Source organism: Natrix helvetica, assembly GCF_964273705.1.
Source record: "Natrix helvetica genome assembly, chromosome: 6".
In the NCBI taxonomy this organism is placed as follows: domain Eukaryota; kingdom Metazoa; phylum Chordata; class Lepidosauria; order Squamata; family Natricidae; genus Natrix; species Natrix helvetica.
Genome location: NC_138553.1, coordinates 73,276,283 through 73,301,784, shown reverse-complemented (window position 1 = coordinate 73,301,784; position 25,502 = coordinate 73,276,283). Strand labels below are relative to the sequence as shown.

Below are 25,502 nucleotides of genomic sequence, written 5' to 3'. Positions count from 1 at the left end.
GGAAACCTTATGACTTGTGGACTTCAACTCCCAGAATTCCTCAGCCAGCTTTGGCTGAAGAATTCTGGGAGTTGAAGTCCACAAGTCATAAAGTTGCACCCCAGTGCTACAAGGCAACACACCATGAGACAACTCGCTGCTGGTTAAGAGTTACACTAATATTGAAGAAATATCTCTCCCCACTTATGACTATAACCATGTTGCTTGTATCTGTCAATTTATATTGTTTTTGTTTCCTAGTATGATTTGATAGCTTATTAGTAACCTTGACTATCACTAAGTGTTGTTATCTTTTTATTCTTGAGGAATGTATTTTATTCCCCTTATGTACACTGAGAGCATCTGCACCAAAGACAAATTCCTTGTGCGGTCAATCATACTTAGCCAATAAAGAATTCTATTCTATTCTCTATTCTATTCCATTCCATTCTTAATCCTATTCCTAATTCTATTTCATTCCATTCTTAATCCTATTCTTAATCCTATTAATTCTATTCTATTCTTAATCCTAATCCTAATTCTATTTCATTCCATTCTTAATCCTATTCTTAATCCTATTAATTCTATTCTATTCTTAATCCTATTCCTAATTCTATTTCATTCCATTCTTAATCCTATTCCTAATTCTATTTCATTCCATTCTTAATCCTATTCCTAATTCTATTTCATTCCATTCTTAATCCTATTCCTAATTCTATTTCATTCCATTCTTAATCCTATTCCTAATTCTATTTCATTCCATTCTTAATCCTATTCCTAATTCTATTTCATTCCATTCTTAATCCTATTCTTAATCCTATTAATTCTATTCCATTCTTAATCCTATTCCTAATTCTATTTCATTCCATTCTTAATCCTATTCCTAATTCTATTTCATTCCATTCTTAATCCTATTCCTAATTCTATTCTATTCCATTCTTAATCCTATTAATTCTATTCTATTCTTAATCCTATTCCTAATTCTGTTTCATTCCATTCTTAATCCTATTCCTAATTCTATTCTATTCTTAATCCTATTCCTAATTCTGTTTCATTCCATTAATTCTATTCCTAATTCTATTCTATTTCATTCCATTCTTAATCCTATTCCTAATTCTATTCCATTCCATTCTTAATCCTATTAATTCTATTCTATTCTTAATCCTATTCCTAATTCTGTTTCATTCCATTAATTCTATTCCTAATTCTATTCTATTCCTTTCCATTCTTAATCCTATTCTTAATCCTATTAATTCTATTCTATTCTTATTCCTAATTCTATTTCATTCCATTCTTAATTCTATTCCTAATTCTGTCCTATTCCATTCCATTCCATTCTTAATCCTATTCATAATTCTATCCTGTTCTGTTCTATTGTATTCTGGAAGAAAGGGTGCCAAAGGAGGGATTAAATAAAATGTAAACGACAGAAAGTAAAATATTTTTTAAAAAATATTTCAAATAATTAAATTGAATTGCTGAATTTTCCTGCGTGGAGTTTGTCCTGTGGCGAATTGCCTGTGGAGAGTTCTCCTATCCTGCCTGCCCCCCCCCCCCCCTTCCTAGAGGCTTAACTAGGAAGGGGCCGTCACTGCGCTTGCGCCCGGACTGACGTCACGCTTTTTTGTGAGCCGCGGAACCTCCGTTCCCGGCAAAGCGGGAAGGTTTTTCATGATCTTTTGGCGGACGTTTTTTTTTTAAAACGAGGCCTAGTCCGGGAAGGAAGAGTTGCCGTGGCAACCGCCGGGATGCGCTTGCGCGGGCCTAGCATGGCAATACGGCTGGCTCCGCGGCGCTGGCTCGGTCGGCAGCCGTTCACTCAGCCTCCCGGAGGTCAAGGGGTGGCCGACGTGCAAGAGCTGCTGCAAAACGCCACCGTCGAGGCGGACGAGCAGCCGCGGAAGACGCAGCGTGCCGCCCCCGAGGAAACCTCCGTGCTGCTCTTCCCCGGCCAGGGCAGCCAGTACGTGGGAATGGGCCGCGGGCTGCTGCGCTACCCAAACGTGCGGGAGCTTTTCCGCGTGGCCGAAGCCGTGCTCGGCTACGACCTGTGGAGCCTCTGCCGGGACGGGCCCGACGCCCGGCTGCACCGCACCGTCCACAGCCAGCCCGCCGTCTTCGTCTGCTCTTTGGCTGCCGTGGAGAAGCTGCACCATCAGCAGCCCTGGGTGAGGAAGGGTCTCTGGGTGGGGGAGAGCCCCGAAGGCGAGGAGCGAAAAGAATCCGAAGGTGTTTTTTGGGGGGTTGGGGGTTGGGGGACCCCGTTCCTGGAGCCTTTCCAACAGCCCCTTGCTTGCGGGCAGGAGGCTGGACTAGATGGCCTCCCAAGGTCCCTTCCAGTTCTAGGACTCTGAGCTGTTCCCGCGGCAGAAGACATCCAAGCTGCTTGATGGAGGGTTTTTTTTTTAATGATGTTTTTCGGGATTCAGGGAGTGTTCTCCCAAAATCCACCCCTGCAGCGGTTATCACTTAAAAGAAGGGAATCCAAATTATTTTTTTTCTGTGGAAGGTAACAATTAAGCTTTGGCACCTTATGATCTCTTAGCACATTATGTTCTCGCCTAAAATCATGATCTCTTATTATCTCTTTGGCATATTATGTTCTTGCCTAAAATCGGGAGCCTCCCTTGCAAGGGTGCGAAACTTCTAAGGCAATGGTTCCCAGCCTTTTTTTTTGGGGGGGGGGGCGTGCCCCACCAAAGCATCTCTAAAATCCTGATGCCTCCCCCCACTCCCCCTGTGACATATAATTCGTACTTTATTCAAAAAGTGAACTCTACTCATGCAGAGGAAGCCCAAGAGGCCATTCACCTGGTTTAAACAAGGTTCAAATTGCCCCCATTAAAAATCAAATTGCCCCCACCCTGTGGGCCCCACATTGGGAACCACTGGCTTCAGGGTTAATTCTGTTTAAGGTAAACGGGTAAACTCTGAAGAGGCAGATTAGAATTATTTGGATCCGAGCTGTTTGACGGGGGAATATCGATCAAAATGATTTTAAAAGGCTAAAGTCGATCTCGCCAGCCAGAGAGAAGCTGTAGTATTTGGAAAATAATCCAGGTGAAGTTGTTGAGAGATCTGAACAAGTGTTCTCTCTCTGGAAACAGACAGGTAACATATTACGGAAGGTCAGCCTGAAAAAGTTAACTAAACTTAACTCATGTTGCTGGAGTATATTTATTTTTTAACTATCTTTAACAAGTGCTAATATATATATATATATATATCAGGATTTTGAAAACTTTTCAAAACTGTATGGCAACCCCTGATTTCTTAAAATTGCAACATAAAAGCTGAATGACTTACAGGTAGTTCTTGCACCCGCTTGCTGAGCGACCCGTTTCCCCAGCCCTGAACGAGGAGCACTTCCTTGTAGTTTTGACTGCCACAACGCCCCCAGGATCATGTGATTGTACCCGGGCAGTTGAAAAACAACTTGCAATTACAATGCAGTATCCACAGTCACGTGATTGTGATTGCCCATTTGTGATTGCCCGTTTGTGGGGAAATGTAAACGAGGAAGCTGGCTGGAGATTGATAACCACAGGGCTGTGGGACGCTGCTGTGACTCTGGGAGAGTCACACTTTACAACTGTGTTGATCAGTGAAAGTTGCAGCTCACAATTATAAATGTTAAGTGATGGCTATCTGTATATGATCAACAGATTTACACCTACTTGCAGAAGAGCTGTGATTATTTGGGTTTATCTCAGTTTATTTATTTACCTGTGCTTTGCAATATGTATACATCTGTAATTTTGGGGTGGGGGGAAATACTAGACCCAAACACATACATATATTACCAGACAGTGCTTAATTGAGACAATATTCAATCTGAGAATCTTTTGAGTTTGGAGCTGAAAATGGAAATGAGAAAACTCTCCTAAAGACAGTTACAGAAGATGTTTTATCATTATCATTTTCACCTATCTGAGACTAATGGGGAGGCAAAGATGCTCCTGGGCACTGGCGTGTTTCATATAAATATTGATTCTTGGAATTGTGTTCTGCTAAAGATGTTAAGGCCTAAAGAAATACCTGAAAATTCTCCTTGTGAGAGCAAAGCATTCATTCCTTAGTGTTTTAAGATTAGGCAAAAAGTCCGATTGATTGTTTTCAATTTAGAACTTTCTAGAAATTGTACAGTTTATCTTTCTGAATACCTAAGATCCTAGGTACTCTCTGAGCTTGGTACTTTTCTTGCAGGTGTTTCCTTATAAACTACATGATGTCATCGGTGTATTTTTTCTAAACATATTTTCAAAAGTGATTTAAAAAAAATTTTTTTTACAGGTTGTTGAGAGCTGTGTTGCGGCTGCTGGATTCAGCATTGGAGAATATGCTGCCCTTGTTTTTGCAGGAGCCATAGATTATGCAGAAGGTATATAAAGCAAGTATCAATATACAGAAATATTTTATTTTCTCTTTTTGTAACATTGGGATACGCAATTTTTGTTCCGCTTAGGGCTACCCCAGCCTGAACAACACTTTGGCACTGAAATAAATATGTGCATTAAAGGAATGCACATGAGGAATAAAAAAGTTCATTATAATTCTCCTAAAATATGTGTGACTAAAATGTGTGATTAAGAAAATTCTTGATTAGCAAAAATAAAACAAGGTGGCAGAATGAGGGAGGTGGTAACGATAGTATGCATTGTACCCTTATGCAACAGTATCAAGAGAGTACTGGGCCTCCCATGTATCTTACGTTCTAGTGTACATGTTACATTCTACAATCTATTGTTTAATATATCTCTGATATATTTGTTGATTCACATATTTCTGTTTGTTCGTTTTACAAATTGATGAAATACAAAATCCTGATTTTACTTTTTCCAAGAATGTCAAAAGGGAAATTTTTATTTACTAAAGTTAAATAAGAAAAGTTGCTCATGATTTACTTTTGTTGAAATATGAAAACTTATTGCAGAGTTTGCTTCGATGAAAAAAAGCAGATGTAGAAGTGCCTCTTTGAAGTACAGGAATTATAATTCATAGACCTTACACAGCACATCCTTGGAACTTTGCATCCATTTGATACACTTGAAATATGTTGTATATGCATTCATTTTCAATACAGTTATGCATTTGCCAAAAAAATGAATATATATTGTGTTAGTATATTTAAAACCTTAATCTTCAAAAGCAATTCTTGTGAAATTTTAAATTTAAAGAATCAAGTGAAATATTTAGTGCAGGTTTCTTCGTAAAAAAAGTAATTCAGGTGGGATGTTCTATTTAATTTTGGTCTACGATAATCCATGATGTAAGCTTTTAAATAGTAAATCTATTCATCTCCTTTTGCTTCATGTCTTCTCATCACTTGGCTTCATTGTCTCCAAAATTCAGTTGCATTTTGAAGTAAAGATACATTTGTTTCACTGTCTGTTTTGCTCAGTCAGAAGTTATGCCTGCAAAGCCTCCTTAGGATTCCTGTGTTTATTTGTCAAATTCTAAATGGATGAGTAGAAAACTGTAACTTACACAGGCAGACATTATTTCAAATAATGTCATTTCAACTTCCTTTACCGTGATTTGGTTTTCTCAAGTTGTGCATAAGGGTATTTGGGTGACATTTATGTTGGGGCTGCCAGTGCAACAGGCTGAGTATCCTTTCAGAACGACTTCCTCTGGGCTTTGAAGAAAAAGGCTTTGGTTGTGCCAGCATTTTTTTTTTGTAAAATATCCTGGAAATGCTTTGCACAGCTGCAGCAATTGATAACCAAAGTGAAAGTGTGAGGGAGGGAAATACCATACTGAAAGAACTGAAACAAAACATATTTCCTGTGTTAGGGAGTTGGATTAGAAGGTCTTTAAGATTCTTTACGTTCCTCACTTACTATGATTTGGGGAAGGGAGACCCTTTACTTATATTGAACAGTGGAACAGGTTGCCTACAGAAGTTGTGGGTGCTTCATCCCGGGAGATTTTTAAAGAAGAGACTGGACAGTCACTTGTCTGAAATATAGGACAGTGATGGCAAAACTTTTTGGTGCCGAGTGCCCAAAGCGCATGCACACGCATCCAAAAAGCAATGTGAGTGTCCCCCCAAGCACATGCTCACGCACATGAATGCATGTCCCCTGCGCATGCACCCCACCCCCTGCTTCCAGGTTGGTGCAGGAGGCCTTCCAGGCCCAAAACGGGGTGTGGCGTGAACGGAATGCGAGTTACCCCATGCATGCACCTCACCTTCCCGCGCTTATGCACAAGTGTCCCCCACCCCCAATGCATGCACAGCAGAGACCCAGAGACAAGTTGGCCGGTGCACAGCACATGCACGGTGAAGCTGAGCTGGGGCGACGGCTGGTGTGCCCGCAGAGAAGGCTCTGTAATATCTTCTGCATGAGAAATCTGTGGTAGCCAAATATGACATGAAAAGAATTCCCTGGAGATTTTAAAAGTTAATTTCCAGCACTTTTCTTTACAAGAACCAATACATTGCTATCAAGATTTTTCTCCCCCTCTCTCATATAAAGAGGCAATTTTTAACAATATATTGACGTCAATTTTAAAAACACCCATTTTTAAATACCCTGTTCTATGTGCCAGATATATAAAAGAGAGAGTTGTTTCATACTGACGCTGTAAAAAACATCACTACTTAAATTCACAATATATGACATACATTTGGGGGAAACCATTGCATAACTATGAATACAATATAGAAGAAATACATAAGATTATATCATCTGCTTTTTTTCTTCCAATGACCACAGTGGTGGGTCCTTGTAGTTGTGATTGTGTAAATATGTTTTAGGTTTTCTACTGCCACAGCCATTTTTGCTCTGTAGCAACAATCTTAAACTTGGGTAAGCTGCTCTAGAGATATTTTTTTTCTTTTCCGCAGCCCTGTATGCTGTCAAGATACGGGCTGAAGCCATGCAAGAGGCGTCCGAAGCCATACCAAGTGGGATGCTCTCGGTTGTTGGCCGAAGAGATTCCGATTATAAAACTGCTTGTTTGGAAGCTCGTGAATACTGCAAGACGTTGGGCATAGAAGACCCTGTATGTGAAGTTTCAAACTACTTGTTTCCAGACAGCAGAGTCATTGCAGGACACTTACAGGTATTATTAAAAAGCAATTGTAGGTGACGGTGTAAAGATGACTCAGAGAAGAAGTCATCTTTCCCAGCTTGAGATGCTCTAATTGCATTAATTAATTACTAATTGCAATAATAATTACTGCAATGATAATAGTAATGTATAGTATACCAGTGGTGGGTTGCTCCTCCCATCACTACCGGTACACTGCTTCTTGTCTGTCTGTGCATGTGCCGGACATGTGCTGTGCATGCACCTGACGTGCGCCGTGCAAAAATGCACACCCCACTGCCCCTGCAACACCCAGCTGGTTGTTGGAGGTTGCGCAGGAGCCGCACGCTGGGCGCACATGCGCAATTGCCCCGGTTGCTTCAAAAACAGATATGGAATGCGGGTGGGACAAATGAGCCACCGTACCGCTATGGTGGCCGCTGCTCCAGACGACTACCGGTACGGCCATACCGGGCTATACCGGTTGGAACCCACCATTGTAATACACACACACACACACATATATATAGTTTGCTTAGTGATTGTTCGAAGTTACAACAGCACTGAAAAAAGTGACTTATGACTATTTTTCACACTTATGACCATTGCAGCATTCCTATGGTCATGTGATTTACATTTGGATGCTTGGCCAGTGGTTCATATTTATGACGGTTGCGGTGTCCCGGGGTCATGCGTTCCCCTTTTGTGACCTTCTGACAAGCAAAGTCAATGGGGGAAGCCAGATTCACTTAACAACCTTGTTACCAATTTAAGATTCCCTTAACAAATGTGGCAAGAAAAGTCGTAAAATGGGGCCAAACTCACTTAACAAATTTCTCACTTAGCAACATAAATTATGGGCTCAGTTGTGATCATATGTTGAGGACTACCTGTATATTATAATTTATAAATATTATCATTTATATATTATATAAGTACAAATAATTATTACAATAACAATAACTAATTAGTTGCATTAATAAAAGCTCTGATTGCATGCCAAAACAACTAGACCCAAAAACTCCCCCCCTAATGCCATCACTCTGCTGAGCACCAAGTCATACACGGTTCAGTAATTCAGTTATCAAATAGTCAGTCTAACATACAAAATATAGCTAAACAGTAGCAAACCACAATACCTCAAAATACACCTGATCAGCTTCTAACAAAACAGAGAGAGAGAGATTTAACAGCCATTCTGGCTCCCTCTTATAGCTGCTTGAGGTAACAAGCCAATTACATTTCTCTAACATTTAAAGTAACAGTAACATAATCATAGCTTAATAAACATTGCCAAGCCAAGCCTAGGGTTACATCTCTAACAATGATGAATGTACATTAAGACTTTTATATTTCTGGCCTAATTTTTTGTGCTTGTAGTAATACTGACCAGTTACATGCTTCTGAAACATCTTTTTCTCTTGTTTTTCTGGGATCACGTTTCATCAGTGTGCAGCTGTTTATTCAGAATTCTTTAAAAAGTGAAGTGTACTAAAGCAGTTCTAAATGAGTGAAATAATTATTATTTTTTATTTTTTAATCTTAGGCTTTGGAATTTCTACAGAAAAATTCAAGGAAATTCTCATTTGCACGTCTAAAAATGCTACCTGTGAGTGGTGCTTTTCATACCCGCCTAATGAAATCAGCAATGCAACCTTTATCCGAAGCTCTTGAATCAGTCAGCTTCCAACCACCCCTCATCCCTGTCTATTCAAATGTGGATAGCCAAAAATACAGGCAACCGGAACAGATTCAGCGTTGTTTAGTGGAGCAATTGGTTTCACCAGTAAAATGGGAGCAAATAATGCACACAATCTATGAAAGGAATAAAGGAAAAATGTTTCCTTATACATATGAAGTGGGACCTGGAAAACAGTTAGGTGCAATTCTAAGAGGTTGCAATTTAAAGGCTTCAAAATATTATAGTAATATTGATGTTTCTGAAGATGAAACAGATGAAGAAACGTAGAGATCCTTGCAAGAAATGGAAAGTAACTTGCTGCCTGCTTAACTTCGTTGCACAGGTTTATTGCCATGCCTGGAGTTGAAAGTATGCTCCATTGTATTTCTGAACCTCTCGTCAAATTAACATATTTGGCTGCAAGTGCCTTACATGTATTTGATATGTACCTATTTAGCAGGACTAATCCCCTTCACTTAGTTGTCCCGGTGACACAAGTGAAGAGTAAAAACTACATTTGCAGTCTGCCTGACCTTATGGAGCGTTTTCTTTCACCTGAGTAAAATGTAAGCTTATATGACAACACCGGTATGTAGAGCTAGTAAAATGTAAGCTTATATGACAACACCAGTATGTAGAGCTAGTAAAATGTAAGCTTATATGACAACACCGGTATGTAGAGCTAGTCTGGTTGTATTCTTTGACAACCCAGAACCAGTTCCACAAGGTTGTCTATAGTGTGGCTTCCTGACGTGTACATTTCATGAGGATAATGAAGTATTCTGGCATTTCTGAGCGTATTCCACAGATTGACACAATAAAAAGACGTTTCTATAATCAATGAAGCACATAATGATTTCTTTGGGGTATTCTTTAGCTTATCAGTTTTCCAGGGTACATCAGCAATAATGTTCTTAAGCTCTTCCTAAAGGCAGCTTGAATGAAGCTATCACCATTGTTCATTGGTTGGATATTTTCCCTGCCATAAGTATGCTTATATTTTTATGATGATTTCAATAACATGGAAACCTATTTGATCAGCTCTACTGGAACAGATTAAATGCTCACGTGTGCATATCAGGCCCATTATCTTTAACGATGTCAGGCAATAAATAATTTTGTCCCGATTACATCACTGATGTACTTTATGTCAGGCTGGGGAAAATGCAGCCAAGAGAAAGAAACTTGTAAGTGGAAGCGTCTGATTATATCAAAAGGGAAGAACTATCAATGTGTTATTCTTCACACATTTAAGTAAGCATGTTTGACCGGTGTTTACATATATGGTCTTGCCAGCCACTGGTACTTTCTGAATGAAGCCCAGTTAAACATGGTTTTATGTGCTGTGTTTGCCTTGTTTTGGAGTCCTAATTTTGAACTATTTGTGGAATTGATATCCAAGTATCATGGAAGCAAGCCAGGGGTGTCCAAACTTGGGAACTTTAAGACTTGAGGACTTCAACTCCCAGAATTCCCCAGCCAGCCGGCTGGGGAATTCTAGGAGTTGAAGTCCACAAGTCTTAAAGTTCCCAAGTTTGGACACCCCTGAAGCAAGCATTCCTTCTTGAGGTGATGCAGCATTGATCTCTCTGAACCTTTTTTGGCTTGCGTGCCATAAGTTGGGGAAGCGCAGGGGGGGGCATGTGCGGGCGTGCCACACCCATAATGCAATGTGCAACTCCCCCCCCCCCAGTGTGCATGTGTGCACTACAGGCGCGACCCCTCATTTTGTGCATGCTTTTTTCGCCCTCCCCAGGCTCCAGAGGCTATATAGGAGCCTGGGGAGGGCGAAAACAGCCTCCCCCGGAAGCCCTCCGGAGGCTTCAGGGACCTTCAGGAGGCTTCCCTGAAGCCTCCGGAGCAGTCAAAAGGACCCTCCGAGCAAACCGGATTCGCCATCACTGGACTATAGCAACAAAAAAAAGAAAACAATCACCATATTCCTGGTTGAAAACACAGCTCAAGGATGAAAATCCCCTTTCTGCAATATTGCCTAGAGCATGAAAGACACACAAAACAGCCAATACATCTAAGAATTATAAATGGAACATTAGTTTTATTTTTAAGTTGGTAAGACTACAAATTGCTTTTGACATTTTATACTGCAAATACAATTTAAAAGGATGGCCAGCATTCCTCCCATTATCTTTCTAATACATAAAATCTCTCCATGAAATAGATAGCTTATAAATGTATAAAAGACAGATATTAATTAACCCTACAGGCATATATTAAAACAAGGTAGTTACCCAGCAACAAACCCATATTAATAATTCTGTTTTTAAAAGTATGAAAAATAGCAGTGACCCAGCACTACCTTACACTTTAAATAGAAAAAAAAACAGCTTTTCATAGGCAACTTTTAAGAATGCAAACAAAGTCAAGGCCACCTCCAGGGTGAGTCGCAGACTGGTCAATGTCCAGCAATGACCATCTATGGAAATTCAGCGTCAGTTCTGCAGCTCAAGGAGCCACCAGGTAAAAGCGGCCATCAGGAGGCCCGGCCACCATTTCTGGAATGCACAATTCAGAGGAATCCAAACAAGCTGTTTGTGGGGAGAATAAAAAATCTGATTAAGAATTGTTAAAAGTTACAAACGAAAGGGGAATGATAATCAGTACAGCATATTCTGTTTATGAGTTTTAATGGAAGAGCATGTGGGAAGAAAAATTTAAATTTTTATGAGCATACAAAAGCAGGAAGGTTCTTCCCTCAGGTCGCAAAGCCTTCTAAATCAGTCTCGCTTTTTAAATAATAATGCGGTATAAAACTTTAATTTGGCTTTTAGGAATTTACACCTCCAACTCCTACCATATTTTTCAGAGTATAAGACGCACCAAGGTTTTGAAGAGGCAATTTTTTTTAAAAAAGTAGGTAGGTAGATAGAGGGATAGAGAGGGAGAGAAAGAAATACGGTAGATAGGGAGAGAGAGAGAGAGAGTGTAGGTAAGGTAGGTAGGTGGATAGAGAGAGAAATAGAGAAATACAGTAGATAGGGAGAGAGAAAGTGGGTAGGTAGGTGGAGAGAGAGAGAGAGAAATACAGTAGGTAGGGAGAGAGAGAGAGAGTAGGTAGGCAGGTAGATGTTTCCAGGTGTATTTATCCATGTGCTGGAGAAGGAAATTGCTGACAATCTGCAGCACCTAAGACTTGGTTTCTGCTGGCACAGCACTTGATCAATCTAATTCTCATCAATCAGTTAAAGAGCTTTCCGAAAGGGGGGGGAAAGTTTTTGCACTTTGCAAACCTCCCCCAAACAGCCCGTTTTTTGCAAAAATGGGCCAGTTTTTTTTAAAAGGCATGAATAGCCTTGGGGGGGCTTGCAGACTGCTCCTGGGGGGTGACCCCCCCAAAAAACGAGCAAAAAATGGCCTGGTTTTTTTGCGAAAATGGCCCTGTTTTTTGTCAAAAAAATTGCATGCATAGCCTTATGGAGGCTTATAGAGTGCTCCTGGGGGCTGGGGGGAGGGCAAAATTGAGCAAAAAACGGCCCATTTTTTGCTCGTTTCTGCCCTCCCCAGCCCCAGGAGCTCTCTGAAAGCCTCCTAAAGGCTATGCACAGCCATTTTTGCGAAGGCGGCGGGGTTTCAGGAGGCCAAAAATGCTGTATTCAGTGTATAAGATGCACCCAGATTTTCAGCCTCTTTTTTGAGGAAAAAAGATGCGTCTTATATTCTGAAAAATACGGTATCTCATTACTAGACAACCCATGACACTGGGCCACCATTTCAAATATATTTTCTAACCAGATATCTCAATATATTCAACAATGGCTGAATTTCTAATGTATTTGAAAAGTTATTTAAAATTCAGGGAGATATAGTTAGTCCTCGACTTACAACCTTTCATTTAGTGACCGTACAAAGTTGCAACGGCACTGGGAAAAGTGACTTGCGACCATTTTTCACACTTACAACCATCGCAGCATCCCCATGGTCATGTAATTTATATTTGGATGCTTGACAACTGACTCATATTTATGACCATTGCAATGTCCCGGGATGCGATCCTCTTCTGCAACCGTTTGACAAGCAAAGTCAATGGGGAAACCAGACTCACTTAACGACCGTGTGACTAATTTAACAGCTGCAGTGAGTCAGTTAACAAATATGGCAAGAAAAGTCGTAAAACGTGGCCAAATTCACTTAACAAATTTCTCACTTAGTAATATAAATGTTGGCCTCAACTATGGTCGTAAGTGGAGGACTACCGGTATTCAAAAGATGTATCTGTCTTGAAAGTCAAACATCAGGAGTTGACCGTAGCAAATGTTTTAAGTTATATTATGCCATAAATGCTTCATTATAATTTTATGTCATAAATATTTTGTAAAATTTGCCAAATTTCAATTCCATGGTAGGCATGGGTCCCAGATTTTGGGTGCATTCTGTAAGTTAGCCCTTTTGAAGTACCTTGATCCAAAACATTTTGTCCTAGGATGCACCATTTCACCCATTTAAAAGGTACGGACATTTTAGTAATGTATAGGTCAGTGATGGCGAACCTTTTTTGGCTCGCGTGCCACAAGTGGGGGGAGCGCAGGGGGGTCGAGTGCGGGCGTGCCGCACCCATAATGCAATGCGCGACCCCCCCAGTGCCAATGCACGCACAACGCGCGACCCCCCCATTTTTACATGCTTTTTTCGCCCTCCCCAGGCTCCAGGGGCTTTATAGGAGCCTGGGGAGGGCGAAAAGAGCCTCCCCAGAGGCCCTCCGGAGGCTTCAGGGACCGTCCGAGGCTTCCCTGAAGCCTTCGGAGCGCTTAAAACCACCCTCCAAGCAACCCGGAAGTGACTTCCGGGTTGCTCGGAGGGTCGTTTTAAGCGCTCCGAAGGCATCAGGGAAGCCTCGGACGGTCCCTGAAGCCTTCAGAATGCTTAAAACGACGCTCCGAGCAACCCGGAAGTCACTTCCGGTTTACTCGGAGGGTGGTTTTAAGCGTTCCGAAGGCTTCAGGGATGGTCCCTGAAGCCTCTGGGGGGGCGGGGGAGGCTCTTTTCCCCCTCCCCAGGCTCCGATAAAGCCTCTGGAGCCTGGGGAAGGCGAAAAATAGCTTTTAAAAAGGTGAACTCAGGTGGCCAGCATGCGCATGCGCGCTGGCCAGCTGACAGGGCAGCGCCTCGCGTGCCCTGACAAATGGCTCCGCGTGCCACTTGTGGCACGCGTGCCATAGGTTCGCCATCACTGGTATAGGTCAACGATGGCGAACATTTTTTTGGCTCGCGTGCCATAAGTGGGGGGAGCGCAGGGGGGTCATGTGCAGGCATGCCGCACCCATAATGCAATGTGCCACACACACCCCAGTGTGAATGCGCGCACTACAGGTGCAATCCCCTCCCATTTTTGCATGCTTTTTTCGCCCTCCTCACGTTCCAGAGGCTTTATAGGACTGTGGGGAGGGCGAAAACAGTCCCCCCCCGCAAGCCCTCTGAAGGCTTCAGGGACCTTCAGGAGGCTTCCCTGAAGCCTCCGAAGCAGTCAAAATGACCCTCTGAGCAAACCGGAAGTCACTTTCGGTTTGCTCGGAGGGTCGTTTTAAGCGCTCCGAAGGCTTCAGGGACCTTCAGGAAGCTTCCCTGAAACCTCCGGAGCAGTCAAAACGACCCTCCGAGCAAACAGAAAGTCCGTTCCCAAACTTCCGGTTTGCCTGTAGGGCCGTTTTTTTGTGCTCCAGAGGCTTCAGGGAAGCTCATGAAGCCTCCGGAGGGCCTCCAGGAGGGCGGGGGGGGGGGGGCTCTTTTCGCCCTCCCCAGGCTCCTATAAAGCCTCTGGAGTCTGTGGAGGGTGAAAAATGGCTTTAAAAAAGGGTGAACTCAGCTGGCCAGCGCGCGCATGCCCTGACAAATGGCTCCGTGTGCCACCTGTGGCACGCCTGCCATAGGTTCGCCATCACTGGTATAGGTTATCCAACTTATTATCTTATCTACCTCTTATCTACCATCAACTGGAAGGCAGCGTGTTATCACCCAGAATATGGGAGGGTTTTGCACCTTCATCAACAGCTATCCATTTCTTTCGACACCAAGCAATGAGGAACAGAATAGAAACAGAATTGCATTATAAGAAACAAAAACTCTTTTGCTAATTTAGTTGTCTCATTGTTTAACAGTATAATTATGACTGCAATAATAAAAATAAATGAAATTTACCCAGACATAGTCAATAATCTTCTTTCTCCAGCTCTTGTCCAAAGCACTCCCAACGGTTTTCATGTCCCTAAACCGAGTCTGGAAAACACAGGCCACTATTCTATTTAAAAGGAAACAAAACATTCATTATTAAAATATAATGGTTCTTATAAGCAGTAAGCAAGCAATAAATAGGTTTTACTAAAACAAACATCTGGTGTGATAGCAAGGTCCTTTGTTTTCTGTTCTTTTCAATGAACTTTTTAAAAATGTCTTGATTGTTTATGGGCTTTTTTTGTTTTATAATTTTTGGAGTTTTGTATTTTAACTTTCTTTTTAATAAAATAACAATATTTTTTTTAAAAAAGGGAACTAAGCACAGGCCCCTTTTTTCAATCTTGCACTCTGTTTTATTATTTGTGCCAAATATTTCAGGTTTTTGATACCAGGATATATTATAGCCCAAAATGCATGATTAAAAACAAAATATCAAATCTTCAAAGGAATGCTACGTGAGGCAAAAATTGTTACACTGGCTCTCTTAGTTTACTGTGATGCTGTTAATTATGGTTGCTCTATCATTTATTAAAAATTTACTTCTGTCAGCATGTTACATACTGTATTTGTAATAGGATGTAAATAGTCTCTAAATTAGATATCCTACTTTTCACACACATGCAATACAAACATGCGCTTGTGGCATCATGGTAAAAATGTGTCAAAATTCAGCAGTACTAGCCACAATTTTAGAAGGGAATGCTATGAGGAGCTCCAGGCCATCTAAGGTGTGTAAATTCTTTCTTTATCTTACCAAAACATCATTTTCACGTGAGATAGGCAACTGGGCATATATAGAATAGAATAGAGTTGGAAGGGACCTTGGAGGTCTTCTAGACCAACCCCCTGCCTAGGCAGGAAATCCTACATCACTTCAGACAAATGGTTATCCAACATCTTCTTAAAAACTTCTAGTGTTGGAGCATTCACAACTTCTGGCCAGAGTGTAGCGGAGTTTAATGTGTGGCTAAAGGAGTGGTGTAAAAGGGAAGGCTTTGGTTTTATTAGTCATGATGTCTGCAGCTGGTCCAATGAAAAACTACAAGAGATGGTTTGCATCCACCCAAGAAAGGGACTGAGTTACTTGGCATTAAAATCACAGATTTTCTGGATAAACATTTAAACTGAACAGCGGGGACAAAGAATTAACTGATACAGAACATTTCTGTCCCTATTTATCATTAATCTAAAATTAATAATAAATAAATGATAAATATTTTTAAGTGTCAAGGTCTCTGTTGCTTGTAATTGCAAGATTGTTTTTTTTTTAAAAAAGTTCGAGAACATTCAAAAATAATCTCCCATTCATATTCTAACTATATTCCTAAACACGTAAGAATTAGAATATTGAATATTACCCTTTAGCAAGTTGAAATAATGGATCCTTCAATTTTCCACTGTATCTCCTGTTACACTCATCTCCAATTACTGCAAGCTGGTGACCAACTTGGATTATAGATCTGAAAAATGAATACACATAAAGATCAAATGCCCAAGAACCAATTTGAGCAAAGCAGTGCTGTAATCCTCTGAAATCTGCTACTGAACATGTGAGGCGCGCCCGAGCAGCGCTAAGAAAGGAACATTTTGAAGCCTTCCAAGTCTGCAAAGGTAAGTAGAGCAGTGAGGGGGTGGGGGATCCGCTGTGCCACATGAGATTAGCTAAAAAGCAGGAAATCCGATGATTCTAGTTAATATAAATTGCGTGTCAAAGCTGATCGTTGCCCAGCTGATCGTCGGAAATACCAGTTCATCCAAACTGGTAACATTTTTTATTACCACTTCGGGCGAACCGGTCCAAACCAATAGCATTTCAGCCCTGGAACAAAGGTATGATGGGATATTTCCTGCTGAGGAGATCCAAGGATCAGTTTGCAGACCAAGCTGCAACAGTGTATTTAATTTTAAATTCTATTACAATCATCAACCAAAGATTTAATAGCAAAATCAATGGAATAGGTTGCCTCTGGAGTCATGTTTTCTCTATCACTAAAGGTTTTCAAGTAGACTGGTCAAGTATTTTCCTGGAATGGTGTTAGGCTCCTGCCTTAAGCAGGGGTTGGACTAGAAGACCTCTGAGGCCCCTTCCAGCCCTACGATTCTATGTTCACACAGGAACAATGAGCAGCAAACACAGAAACTGTTTCTGTGCTGTGGCTGCAAACGACAATAACTTCCTGCTACTCACCCTGGTGCTACCAGCCAGCTGACATAGGAGCCTAGAAATTAGGAGATGGTTCTGCTTTGTATTGATTTGCCCAGTGTCTAGGATGGATGCCTTACAAAACTGGGGTGCCTAATCACCCAAAATATGCAATACCTGATATTCATTTCCACTTGCTCTGCAAAGTCTGTTATGAACACAGATCTTTTGGGGGGCTCCTCTTCCAGAACTGCATTCATGTCTTCAAAGGTGGAGAGAAGAAAGTGCCTAGAGATCTGTCCTGTCTGAGCCACAGTTTCATCTGCCTGAAGAAAACACAAGAAAATCAGAGTATGTTCATCTTGTCTGAAAAGGTATAGGGCACTGATGGCTAATCTTTTCGTCGCTGTGTGCCGAAAGTGTGCACGTGCAGACACCCATAATGCAATATATGCACCCCGCACATGACCCCCCCTCGCATTTCCCCACCCCCTGCACATGCGTGCACCCATCCTGCATGCGCCCCTCCTCCTGTGCATGTACAGCAGAGACCTGAAAACCAGCTGGCTAGTAGGAGGTGCATGCACGGTGGAGCAGAGCTAGATTTGCCATCACAGGTACAGGGTTTCCTGCCTGAGGCGGAGGTTGAACCAGAAGTCCTTTAAGGTTCCTATCCTATCCTTTTTGTTTCCTTCTATTCTATTCTATTCTATTCTATTCACTATATTCCTGTTTCTACTACAGAATAAACCCTCTGTAGTAGAAATAGGGGGAAAACAATTAACAAGTGCTGATTTATTTTCATTGCTTAGCTACAGAACTGAATTCTACAATATAATGTTTGTATGTATGTATGTATGTATGTATGTATGTATGTATGTATGTGTATATATATATATATATATATATATATATATATATATATATATATATATGCGCGTGTGTGTGTGTGTGTGTGTGTGTGTGTGTGTTATATTTGTACTGATAAATAAATAAAGGGAGACATACCAGGGGTTGTAACACTAATACATACATACATACATACATACATACATACATACATACATATATATATATTTGTTTTCGTAGATTTTCACGGGTGTAGGTATGCTGGTTTTTAAGCCCACGCTTGAAGATGGCAGGTGAGATCCCGCTGAAACGTTGCAAAGACAATCTCAACCTTACACGGGAAAAGACCCGAATACAACAAAAACAGTATATATATATATATATATATGTGTGTGTGTGTGTGTGTGTGTGTGTGTGTGTGTCTGTGTCTGTGTGTCTGTGTGTATGTATGTATGTATGTATGTGTATATATATATATATATATATATATATATATATATATATATATATATATATATATATATATATATATATATATATATATATATATATATATATATATATATATATATATATATGTTTTCGTAGATTTTCACGGGTGTAGGTATGCTGGTTTTTAAGCCCACGCTTGAAGATGGCAGGTTCATAAGTTTCCTGTGAAACAAATGAAAGAAATATAAAGTAAAGTAAAACTAGCACTTTACTTTATAAAGTAAAATAATTTTATAATGTGGAGCGAAAACAATAAGGTTCAAGAGCACAAATCTTCCAGAGTTTTACTGCATTTCAAGAAGCAGTAAATAAAATACCAAATAGGTATACTTATGTAATCATTGCATTCACACATAACATTAAAAGGCAAAAAGCTATCTCATGGATAAAGGAAGCAACTGAATCTGCTACATATAAGCTTGCCCATGCTGTCTGGACACACAATCCTGGCTAGGTTCCTTTAAATAATAAAACATGCTATTCAAGAAATATGTATATATTCCTCTGAAGTGTAAATAATTATTTTTAAATGATACTGTCACACCTTTGCAAATACTAAACGTACTCCGTATTGGAAAGAAATTATTATTTTATCAATCATATCAATTAAAAAAACCCTATTTTCTGTTGCTTATTTCCCAGAATATTTCCCAGCTTGTCTTCTCATCCCTCCATGTGTTATTTCCTGTGACAACGCCAAAGTCAGTGATCTTGAGTCATTGTTTATATTTCAAACAATTCCTAACAAAGATTGAATTTAACTTTTAAAACACATTTTCCCCTGCAACGAACATTTATACATTTCCAACTTAGCCCATTCTCCTACGGTGTTTTTTTTTTCCTCCTGCTCCTAATTTTTGCAATGCAAATCATCTTGGCTACCGGATAAAGAAGAGGCATAAAATGTACAGCCTGGCTATGTGCACCATTCAAATCTTTTTGATAGTCTTCAGAGCCTCGTCAACTGAATGGGGCCCAAAAATTGAGGGTGCAAAGTTTTAAAATGCAACATGAGTCTTAAAAACCACTTGGGATCCTCGTTTCCCCTTTTAATACTTGTGAAACTGCCTGATAAGACGGAATGGGACAATTGGTTGCGGCCACATGGTGGTACCCACTTCACGCTGCCACCCTACCATTGCTGGCCCACCGCGGCCATTCATTCTTCGCTGCCTTTCCTCTGGCGCTCCTCCTCCCCTGGGACTCTTCACTCACATTCCTTCCACACACTCTTGTCCCAGGTGATTTACCGAGGGACACTTGTCCCCAGCCATTTCTCAGTGCAGGACAATTAGCAGTGCAGGGGAAGGATATTGCAAAATCTCCATTCCCACCCCACTCGGGGGTTAGCCAGAGGTGGCATTTGCCGGTTTGTTTGTTTGTTTGTTTGTTTGTTTATTGGATTTATATGCCACCCTTCTCCCAAAGGACTCAAGGCGGCGTACAACATTAAAAAAACACATATCACCAAAGTTAAAAGGAAATTAGAAACAATCCAAAAAACAAACCCAATTAATATAACAATAACATTTTTAAAATTAGATAAAATTAACAGGCCAGGCTGGCTTGCTGGAAAAGCCAACTTTTTAGGGCGCGTCAGAAGGACCGGAGGTCGGGGATTATATGAAGCTCCGGGGGCAGCTCATTCCAGAGGGAAGGCGCTCCCATAGAGAAGGTTCTCCCCCTGGGAGTCGCTAGCCTACACTGTCTGGCCGACGGCACCCTGAGAAGGCCAACTCTGTGGGATCGCACTGGACGGTGGGAGGCTACTGGTGGCAGTAGGTGATCTCGCAGGTACCCTGGGCCTAAGCCATGGAGTGCTTTAAAGGTCATAATTAGTACCTTGAATCGCACCCGGAAAACAACCGGCAACCAGTCCAGGCCGTCTAAAAGGGGTGTAACATGGGAGCACCTAGGTACCCCCCTGATAACCCGTGCGGCCGCATTCTGGACCAGCTGAAGCCCCCGGGTGCTCTTCAAGGGCAGCCCCATGTAGAGAGCATTGCAGTAGTTCTCTGAACTACTGAAATTTCCTGGGTCTGTACCTCGGTTTTAATTTACATGAAAGCTTGAGCATGATCAGTGAAGTAAAGACAAGGATAGAGAAACCTCCAACAGCATTCTTCAAAATGAAAAGAGTCTTCTGCAGTCACGACATAACCCTAAGACTGAAAATCAGGCTGGTCAGATGTTACATCTTTTCTATTCTGCTCTAATGGAGTAGAGAGTTGGACTTTGACAGAAAACCACTTGATGGAACTAGAAGCATTTGAAATGTGGATTTGCAGACGGCAGTTACGTATAAGCTGGGTTGACAAAATCACAAATGAGGTGGTGAAAAGCCGCCTGGGAAAGCCAAGAGAAATAATCAGAGCCATTAGAAAGCGAAAGTTAGAGTGTTTTGGACATGTGATGTGACACCCAGAAAAATACAGCATCCTTCACTTAATCCTCCAGGGAAAAACTGAAGGCAAACGAGGTCCAAGCAGAAGAAGAACATCATGGCTTCAAAACCTAAGGGACTGATTTGGACAAAACTCATCAGCACTTTTTCATGCGGCTGTTGACAAAAATAGGATTGCCAACATGATCGCCAACGTCCGACGATGGATGTGGCACAAGAAGACGACAACAGATGGGGCTGAATGAGAGACTTTCTTCACCTTGCTGGAAAATGTCCAGGCTCCTCCTCCAGTGTGGGGATGGGGTGGAGGCATGAGGAGGGAGAAAACGTTGTGGAGAATTGGGATGGGAGGACTCTGTGCTCTTGACAGAGAAACGGGTCTCAGACAGGGGGCTGTGGGCATCTGTGGCAGGCAGGCAAGGGTGGGCCGGGAGTGAGAAGACGCACAGCCATTGCTTTAATTGTCCCCATTGAAGCTCTTTCGCCCTTTGGAATTCTGGTTGAAGCAGCAGGAGGTGTCTGGAAAGAGGGTGAGTACCTGAAGCAGGTGAAAGACTCGGGACAGCGTAAGGGCAGATGGGGTGACGGGTCCCCGAGGCTGCCTCTGCCGATTGCTGCAACTGGAGTTCTGAAGGGTGAAAGAGCTTAGAAAGTGTTTGGCTTTGGATCGTTCAGAGACCCCTTTTCTCCAGGAGCCCCAAACCCTGGCTAGTCCTCTGATACATCCCCCTCTCCCCGGTTCCCAGTGCCTGGTCGCTCTCACCCAGCTTCTACAAGCCTGGGCAAGCCAGCAAGGCTGCAGGCGGGTGAACAAAGTCAGGAGGGGAGATGGAAGCCAGCAGCCCCGCAACTCACCCGGCCGGCAGCAATGGTGTAGGATGGCAAGGCATGGAAAGACCTAGATTTGGTGTCAGTTGTAGTCTCGGGGGGTCCAAGGCTTGATTCAGTGGCAGGTAGGGTCACCGGGGAGAAAAGGCAGCTGCCAGCTGAGTCAGACAGATGCCTGTCTGCCTGCCTGCCTGAGCTTGCAACTGTCCTAGCTGACTGCCTTAATCGTACCCAGTCCTGTTGCGTCTTTACGCGCCATCCGGATGGCTGCTGTTGCTTTGGTTGCTTCCCCAGTGGCCAGCTTGGGAAGACCCTCCCCAGCTGGCAGGCAGAGAAGTGGGGCTGGGAGGTTTGCTTTGCTCTGGGGCTTAGCTTGGATTTTAGTGTGGGGGAGAGGAGCGAAGCTTCCGGGGGTAGGTGGTGAGGCTGACTGGCCACGGGGAGGTGTTACGCTGTGTGGTGAGGGACCGTTTGGACTGGGGTGGGGTGGGGTGGGTCAGAGCAGGCTGGAGAAAACCAACCCTCAAGGTTTTTTTTTATTTCCACCCCTCCCCAGCAAGCGAGCCTCATTTTGCATCACCACAACAGATACTTCCCAATAAAGGAGTCTCATTTGGCATTTGCACACCTTTCAAAACTGTTCACAAGTTCTTCCAAAAAAAAAAAAGAGAGAGCAGATAATGGCTCTCTTTTTCTCATGCGGAAAAAGGTCTGACGGTCCCTTTTTCTTTGATCTATGATCCACGGATAAAAAAGAAACCTCCCTTCAGAATATAAAATTAGGTATTTGCATTTCAGACTGCGAAGTGAACGCAAGCAACCCAAGAAGACCCAAGGAAGAGAATCCAAATGGGAATACAAACAAAGCCAAAAAAAAAAAAAAACCCTCCCCCCAAACCCTGGTAATTTATTTCCTTTAATTTCTCTACAGGATATTCTTTGAAGTGGCTTGTCTGACTGGGACTTTAGAACATCTAACTTATTTTAAGGTCTTTTGTTTATGAGAACAAAAATGTAAAGAGCATGCAAGCTGAACAGGTATTATATTGATTTCTAAATTTCCAAACTTCTTTATAAAAAAGAATGCAAAAGCATACAAAATCTGCTTTTGAAAATTGTGCAATGCCTTTGCAATCCTGTTTTCAGTTAAAAAAAATACACTTAAGCTGGCAGGATAACGTTATATTTAAAAAGTCATGTTGCCAATCTCTCAGGTAACAAAATATATATATATGTAGCAGTAAAAGAGGGGGCATGATTTACCCCCGTTGACTGGAAAACATATTGCAAAGTGAAGTGAAACTAGATGAGCCTTAGGGTGGAGGCGTAATTCATAGGTGTTTTTCACATAACCACAGCTATTTTTCTTCCTGTTTTCCATCAACAGGTGCAATATAAACAGGCCAGCCTTCCTCAATGACTCCCTGGGGCAGAATGCCCCTTTTGGCACCTGATGGGCCAAATGATCTCAAAATGGAGTCTCTCTGCCTTTTTCCTTTCACTGACACCAACCTCAGCAAAAGAACTATCTCTCTGTTAATCTATTTAACTCTACAAAAATCTCTTAGGGAAAAAAAAGTTTGTTTTCTTTCCTCTGCTTTTGCGGGATGCAAACAGGCACCCACCTGTCACAGCAGACATCCTATAAAAAGCATTTCCTCCTATGCTGGAGGAAAAGAGGAATGCGATGTTTAAGAGTCCTTCGGGAGAGGGTGCGCCCCGAGTCCTTCGGGAGAGGGTGCGGCTAAGAAATAAATAAATATTTATTTATTTATTTATAAGATGGCACCTGTCAAACAGCCTGAAGCATTTTGGTTCGCCCAGCGATTGCATTAAAACCGGACTTTTTAAATTTTTTTTTCAAAGGATCAACTTTTCCCAACCAAAAGTTTTCTTCCCTCAAAGGAATGAGTCAAGTCAATGCTGCAGATCCCTAAGTTAATGTGTTACACAATATTTATATTCCTGCACCTGGGCACCTTATAAGGGCGATGTTTTCAGAACCTGGAGAGTCCTCCCCTCCCCATCACTAGGGCGGAGGCTCTTCGCAACCAGCACAAACCTCCAGGGGTTGAAATTGTTCAGACGTGAGAAGAAAGGAAGGGAGGGGTAAGGAAGGGAGGAAGAAAGGAAGGAAAAGGAAAGAAGGAAGGAAGGAAGGGGTAGGGAAGGGAGGAAGAAAGGAAGGAAAGAAGGGGTAGGGGAGGGAGGGAGGGAGGGAGGAAGGAAAAGGAAAGAAGGAGAAGGAAGGAAGGGGTAGGGGAAGGAGGAAGAAAGGAAGGAGAAGGAAGGGATAGGGAATGGAGGAAGAAAGGAAGGAAAAGGAAGGAAGGAAAGGGAAGGGAAGGAAGAGGTAGGGAAGGGAGGAAGAAAGGAAGGAAAAGGAGGGAAGAAAGGGGTAGGGGAGGGAGGAAGAAAGGAAAGGAAGGGGTAAGGGGGGAGGAAGAAAGGAAGGAAAAGGGAGGGAGGGAGGGAGGGAGGGAGGAAAAAGGGGTAGAAGAGGGAGGAAGGGAAGGGGAAAGAAAGAGGAAAGAAAGGAGGAAGGAAGCAAGGGAGGGAGGGAGGAAAAGGAACGAAGGGGTAGGGGAGAGAGGAAGAAAGGAAGGAAAAGGAAGGAAGAAAGCGGTAGGGAAGGGAGGGAGGAAGGAAAAAAGTAGTAGAAGAGGGAGGAAGGGAAGGGGAAAGAAAGAGGAAAGAAAGGAGGAAGGAAGCAAGGGAGGGAGGAGGAAGGCGGGAAGGAATAAAGAAGGAAGGAGCGAGGAAGAGAAGGAAAAGGGAATCCTCAAGAGCGGGGCAACTACTCCAGCGCTCCCTTTTCAGCCCCACCGACCCCCTCTGCGCCCTGCCGGGACTGCCCCCTCCTCAGGTCCCCATCCAACCGGCAGCCGCGCGTCTCACCTCGGCCTCCTCTCCTCTCCACGCCGCCGAGCGCCAGCTGTCCTGCAGCCGCGCCAGACGCAACCGAGGACTGGGAGAGGCCGGCGGAAGCAGGCGACAACATCGCCGCTAAATCTCGTTGCGGCGATTGAAAACCAAGAAGGGAGGGCCGAGCGAAGCCGGGCGCGGGATTTACCGCAACGTCGCTTAGCCAGCCCCCCGCCTCGCCCCGCTTGGCCCTGCCCTCCTACCCCCGTCCAGCGGCGGCCCAGGAACCAAGCCAGGCTGGGTGTCCCCTTCCGTTTCTGGCTATGAAGCTCCAGGTTCCCTTTTGCGGATTATCTACCATTGGATGAAAGAAAATGCTTCCTAGAGAAATAACTTTATGTTTTATTGCGTTATAATGCAAGACGTTCATAGTTTAGTTGTTGTTGGCCAAACATATTCTCTCACTACCAGCAAGACAAATGGCCCCATTTCTTCCTAATACAGAATTTGCAGGTAACAAATCAAGTTCATTTTTCTACTTGCAGGATGCCTTAGCAAAAGAAGGATGAGATGCTTTATATAGTGTGCCAGCTTCACACACACACAAACACACAAACACAACTCTATCCTTTGCCCTCCAAAAGCACAAGGAAGCAGACGGGTTCAGCCACCATAGTTTATTGTAAACAAATAAAACTATTAACTTGTTGCATTATAACGTAATACAATATAAAATAGCCCTAAGAACGGGTGAGACGTTAGCCAGTTAAGATCTGGGAATTTTGCTAGCTCTGCCATGGGTAAAATGAAGAGCTAGCTCTGCCATGGGTAAAATGAGCGCATTGCAAAACGTGTGTGAAACAAAGACGAAAGTGGTCTAGTGCAGGTGCTGTGTCTGTGGTTAGCTACAGGTAAGAGGGGAGGGCAATGGCACGTGAGGTATGCTCATAAAAAACGTAACAGGTGAGGGGAGTAGTGTATGCTATAGACCAGGGATGGCTAACCTTTTCCCCATCGCGTGCCAAAAGCGCAGGGGG

The 25,502-nt window shown here is 42.6% G+C and overlaps 2 protein-coding genes across 2 annotated transcripts; one reads left to right on the top strand and one right to left on the bottom strand.

Moving 5' to 3' along the window:
• Positions 1–1,603: 1,603 nt before the first annotated feature.
• Positions 1,604–9,539, top strand: MCAT (malonyl-CoA-acyl carrier protein transacylase). Its single transcript, XM_081957486.1, has 4 exons — positions 1,604–2,147; positions 4,273–4,360; positions 6,833–7,050; positions 8,564–9,539. The coding sequence occupies exons 1-4, from the start codon at positions 1,728–1,730 to the stop codon at positions 8,984–8,986; spliced, it is 1,149 nt and encodes a 382-aa protein (XP_081813612.1). The 5' UTR covers positions 1,604–1,727; the 3' UTR covers positions 8,987–9,539.
• Positions 9,540–10,688: 1,149 nt separating this feature from the next.
• On the bottom strand, positions 10,689–24,736 carry LOC309394399 (uncharacterized protein). Its single transcript, XM_081957500.1, has 5 exons — positions 24,499–24,736; positions 17,205–17,349; positions 16,243–16,344; positions 14,849–14,948; positions 10,689–11,244 (listed from the first exon to the last, which is right to left on the bottom strand). The coding sequence occupies exons 1-5, from the start codon at positions 24,599–24,601 to the stop codon at positions 11,149–11,151; spliced, it is 546 nt and encodes a 181-aa protein (XP_081813626.1). The 5' UTR covers positions 24,602–24,736; the 3' UTR covers positions 10,689–11,148.
• Between the last annotated feature and the right edge of the window lie 766 nt (positions 24,737–25,502).

Bases quoted from the DNA above. Each gene is read 5' to 3' on its own strand.
- MCAT (XM_081957486.1), top strand. From the start codon at position 1,728: ATGCGCTTGCGCGGGCCTAGCATGGCAATACGGCTGGCTCCGCGGCGC. The intron at 2,148-4,272 runs GTGAGGAAGGGT...TTTTTTTTACAG, and splicing joins TGCACCATCAGCAGCCCTGG to GTTGTTGAGAGCTGTGTTGC. The intron at 7,051-8,563 runs GTATTATTAAAA...TTTTAATCTTAG, and splicing joins TCATTGCAGGACACTTACAG to GCTTTGGAATTTCTACAGAA.
- LOC309394399 (XM_081957500.1), bottom strand. From the start codon at position 24,601: ATGTTGTCGCCTGCTTCCGCCGGCCTCTCCCAGTCCTCGGTTGCGTCT. The intron at 17,350-24,498 runs GTGAGACGCGCG...TTCTTCAGGCAG, and splicing joins GGAGAGGAGAGGAGGCCGAG to ATGAAACTGTGGCTCAGACA. The intron at 11,245-14,848 runs GTAAATTTCATT...CCCCACAAACAG, and splicing joins AGATTATTGACTATGTCTGG to CTTGTTTGGATTCCTCTGAA.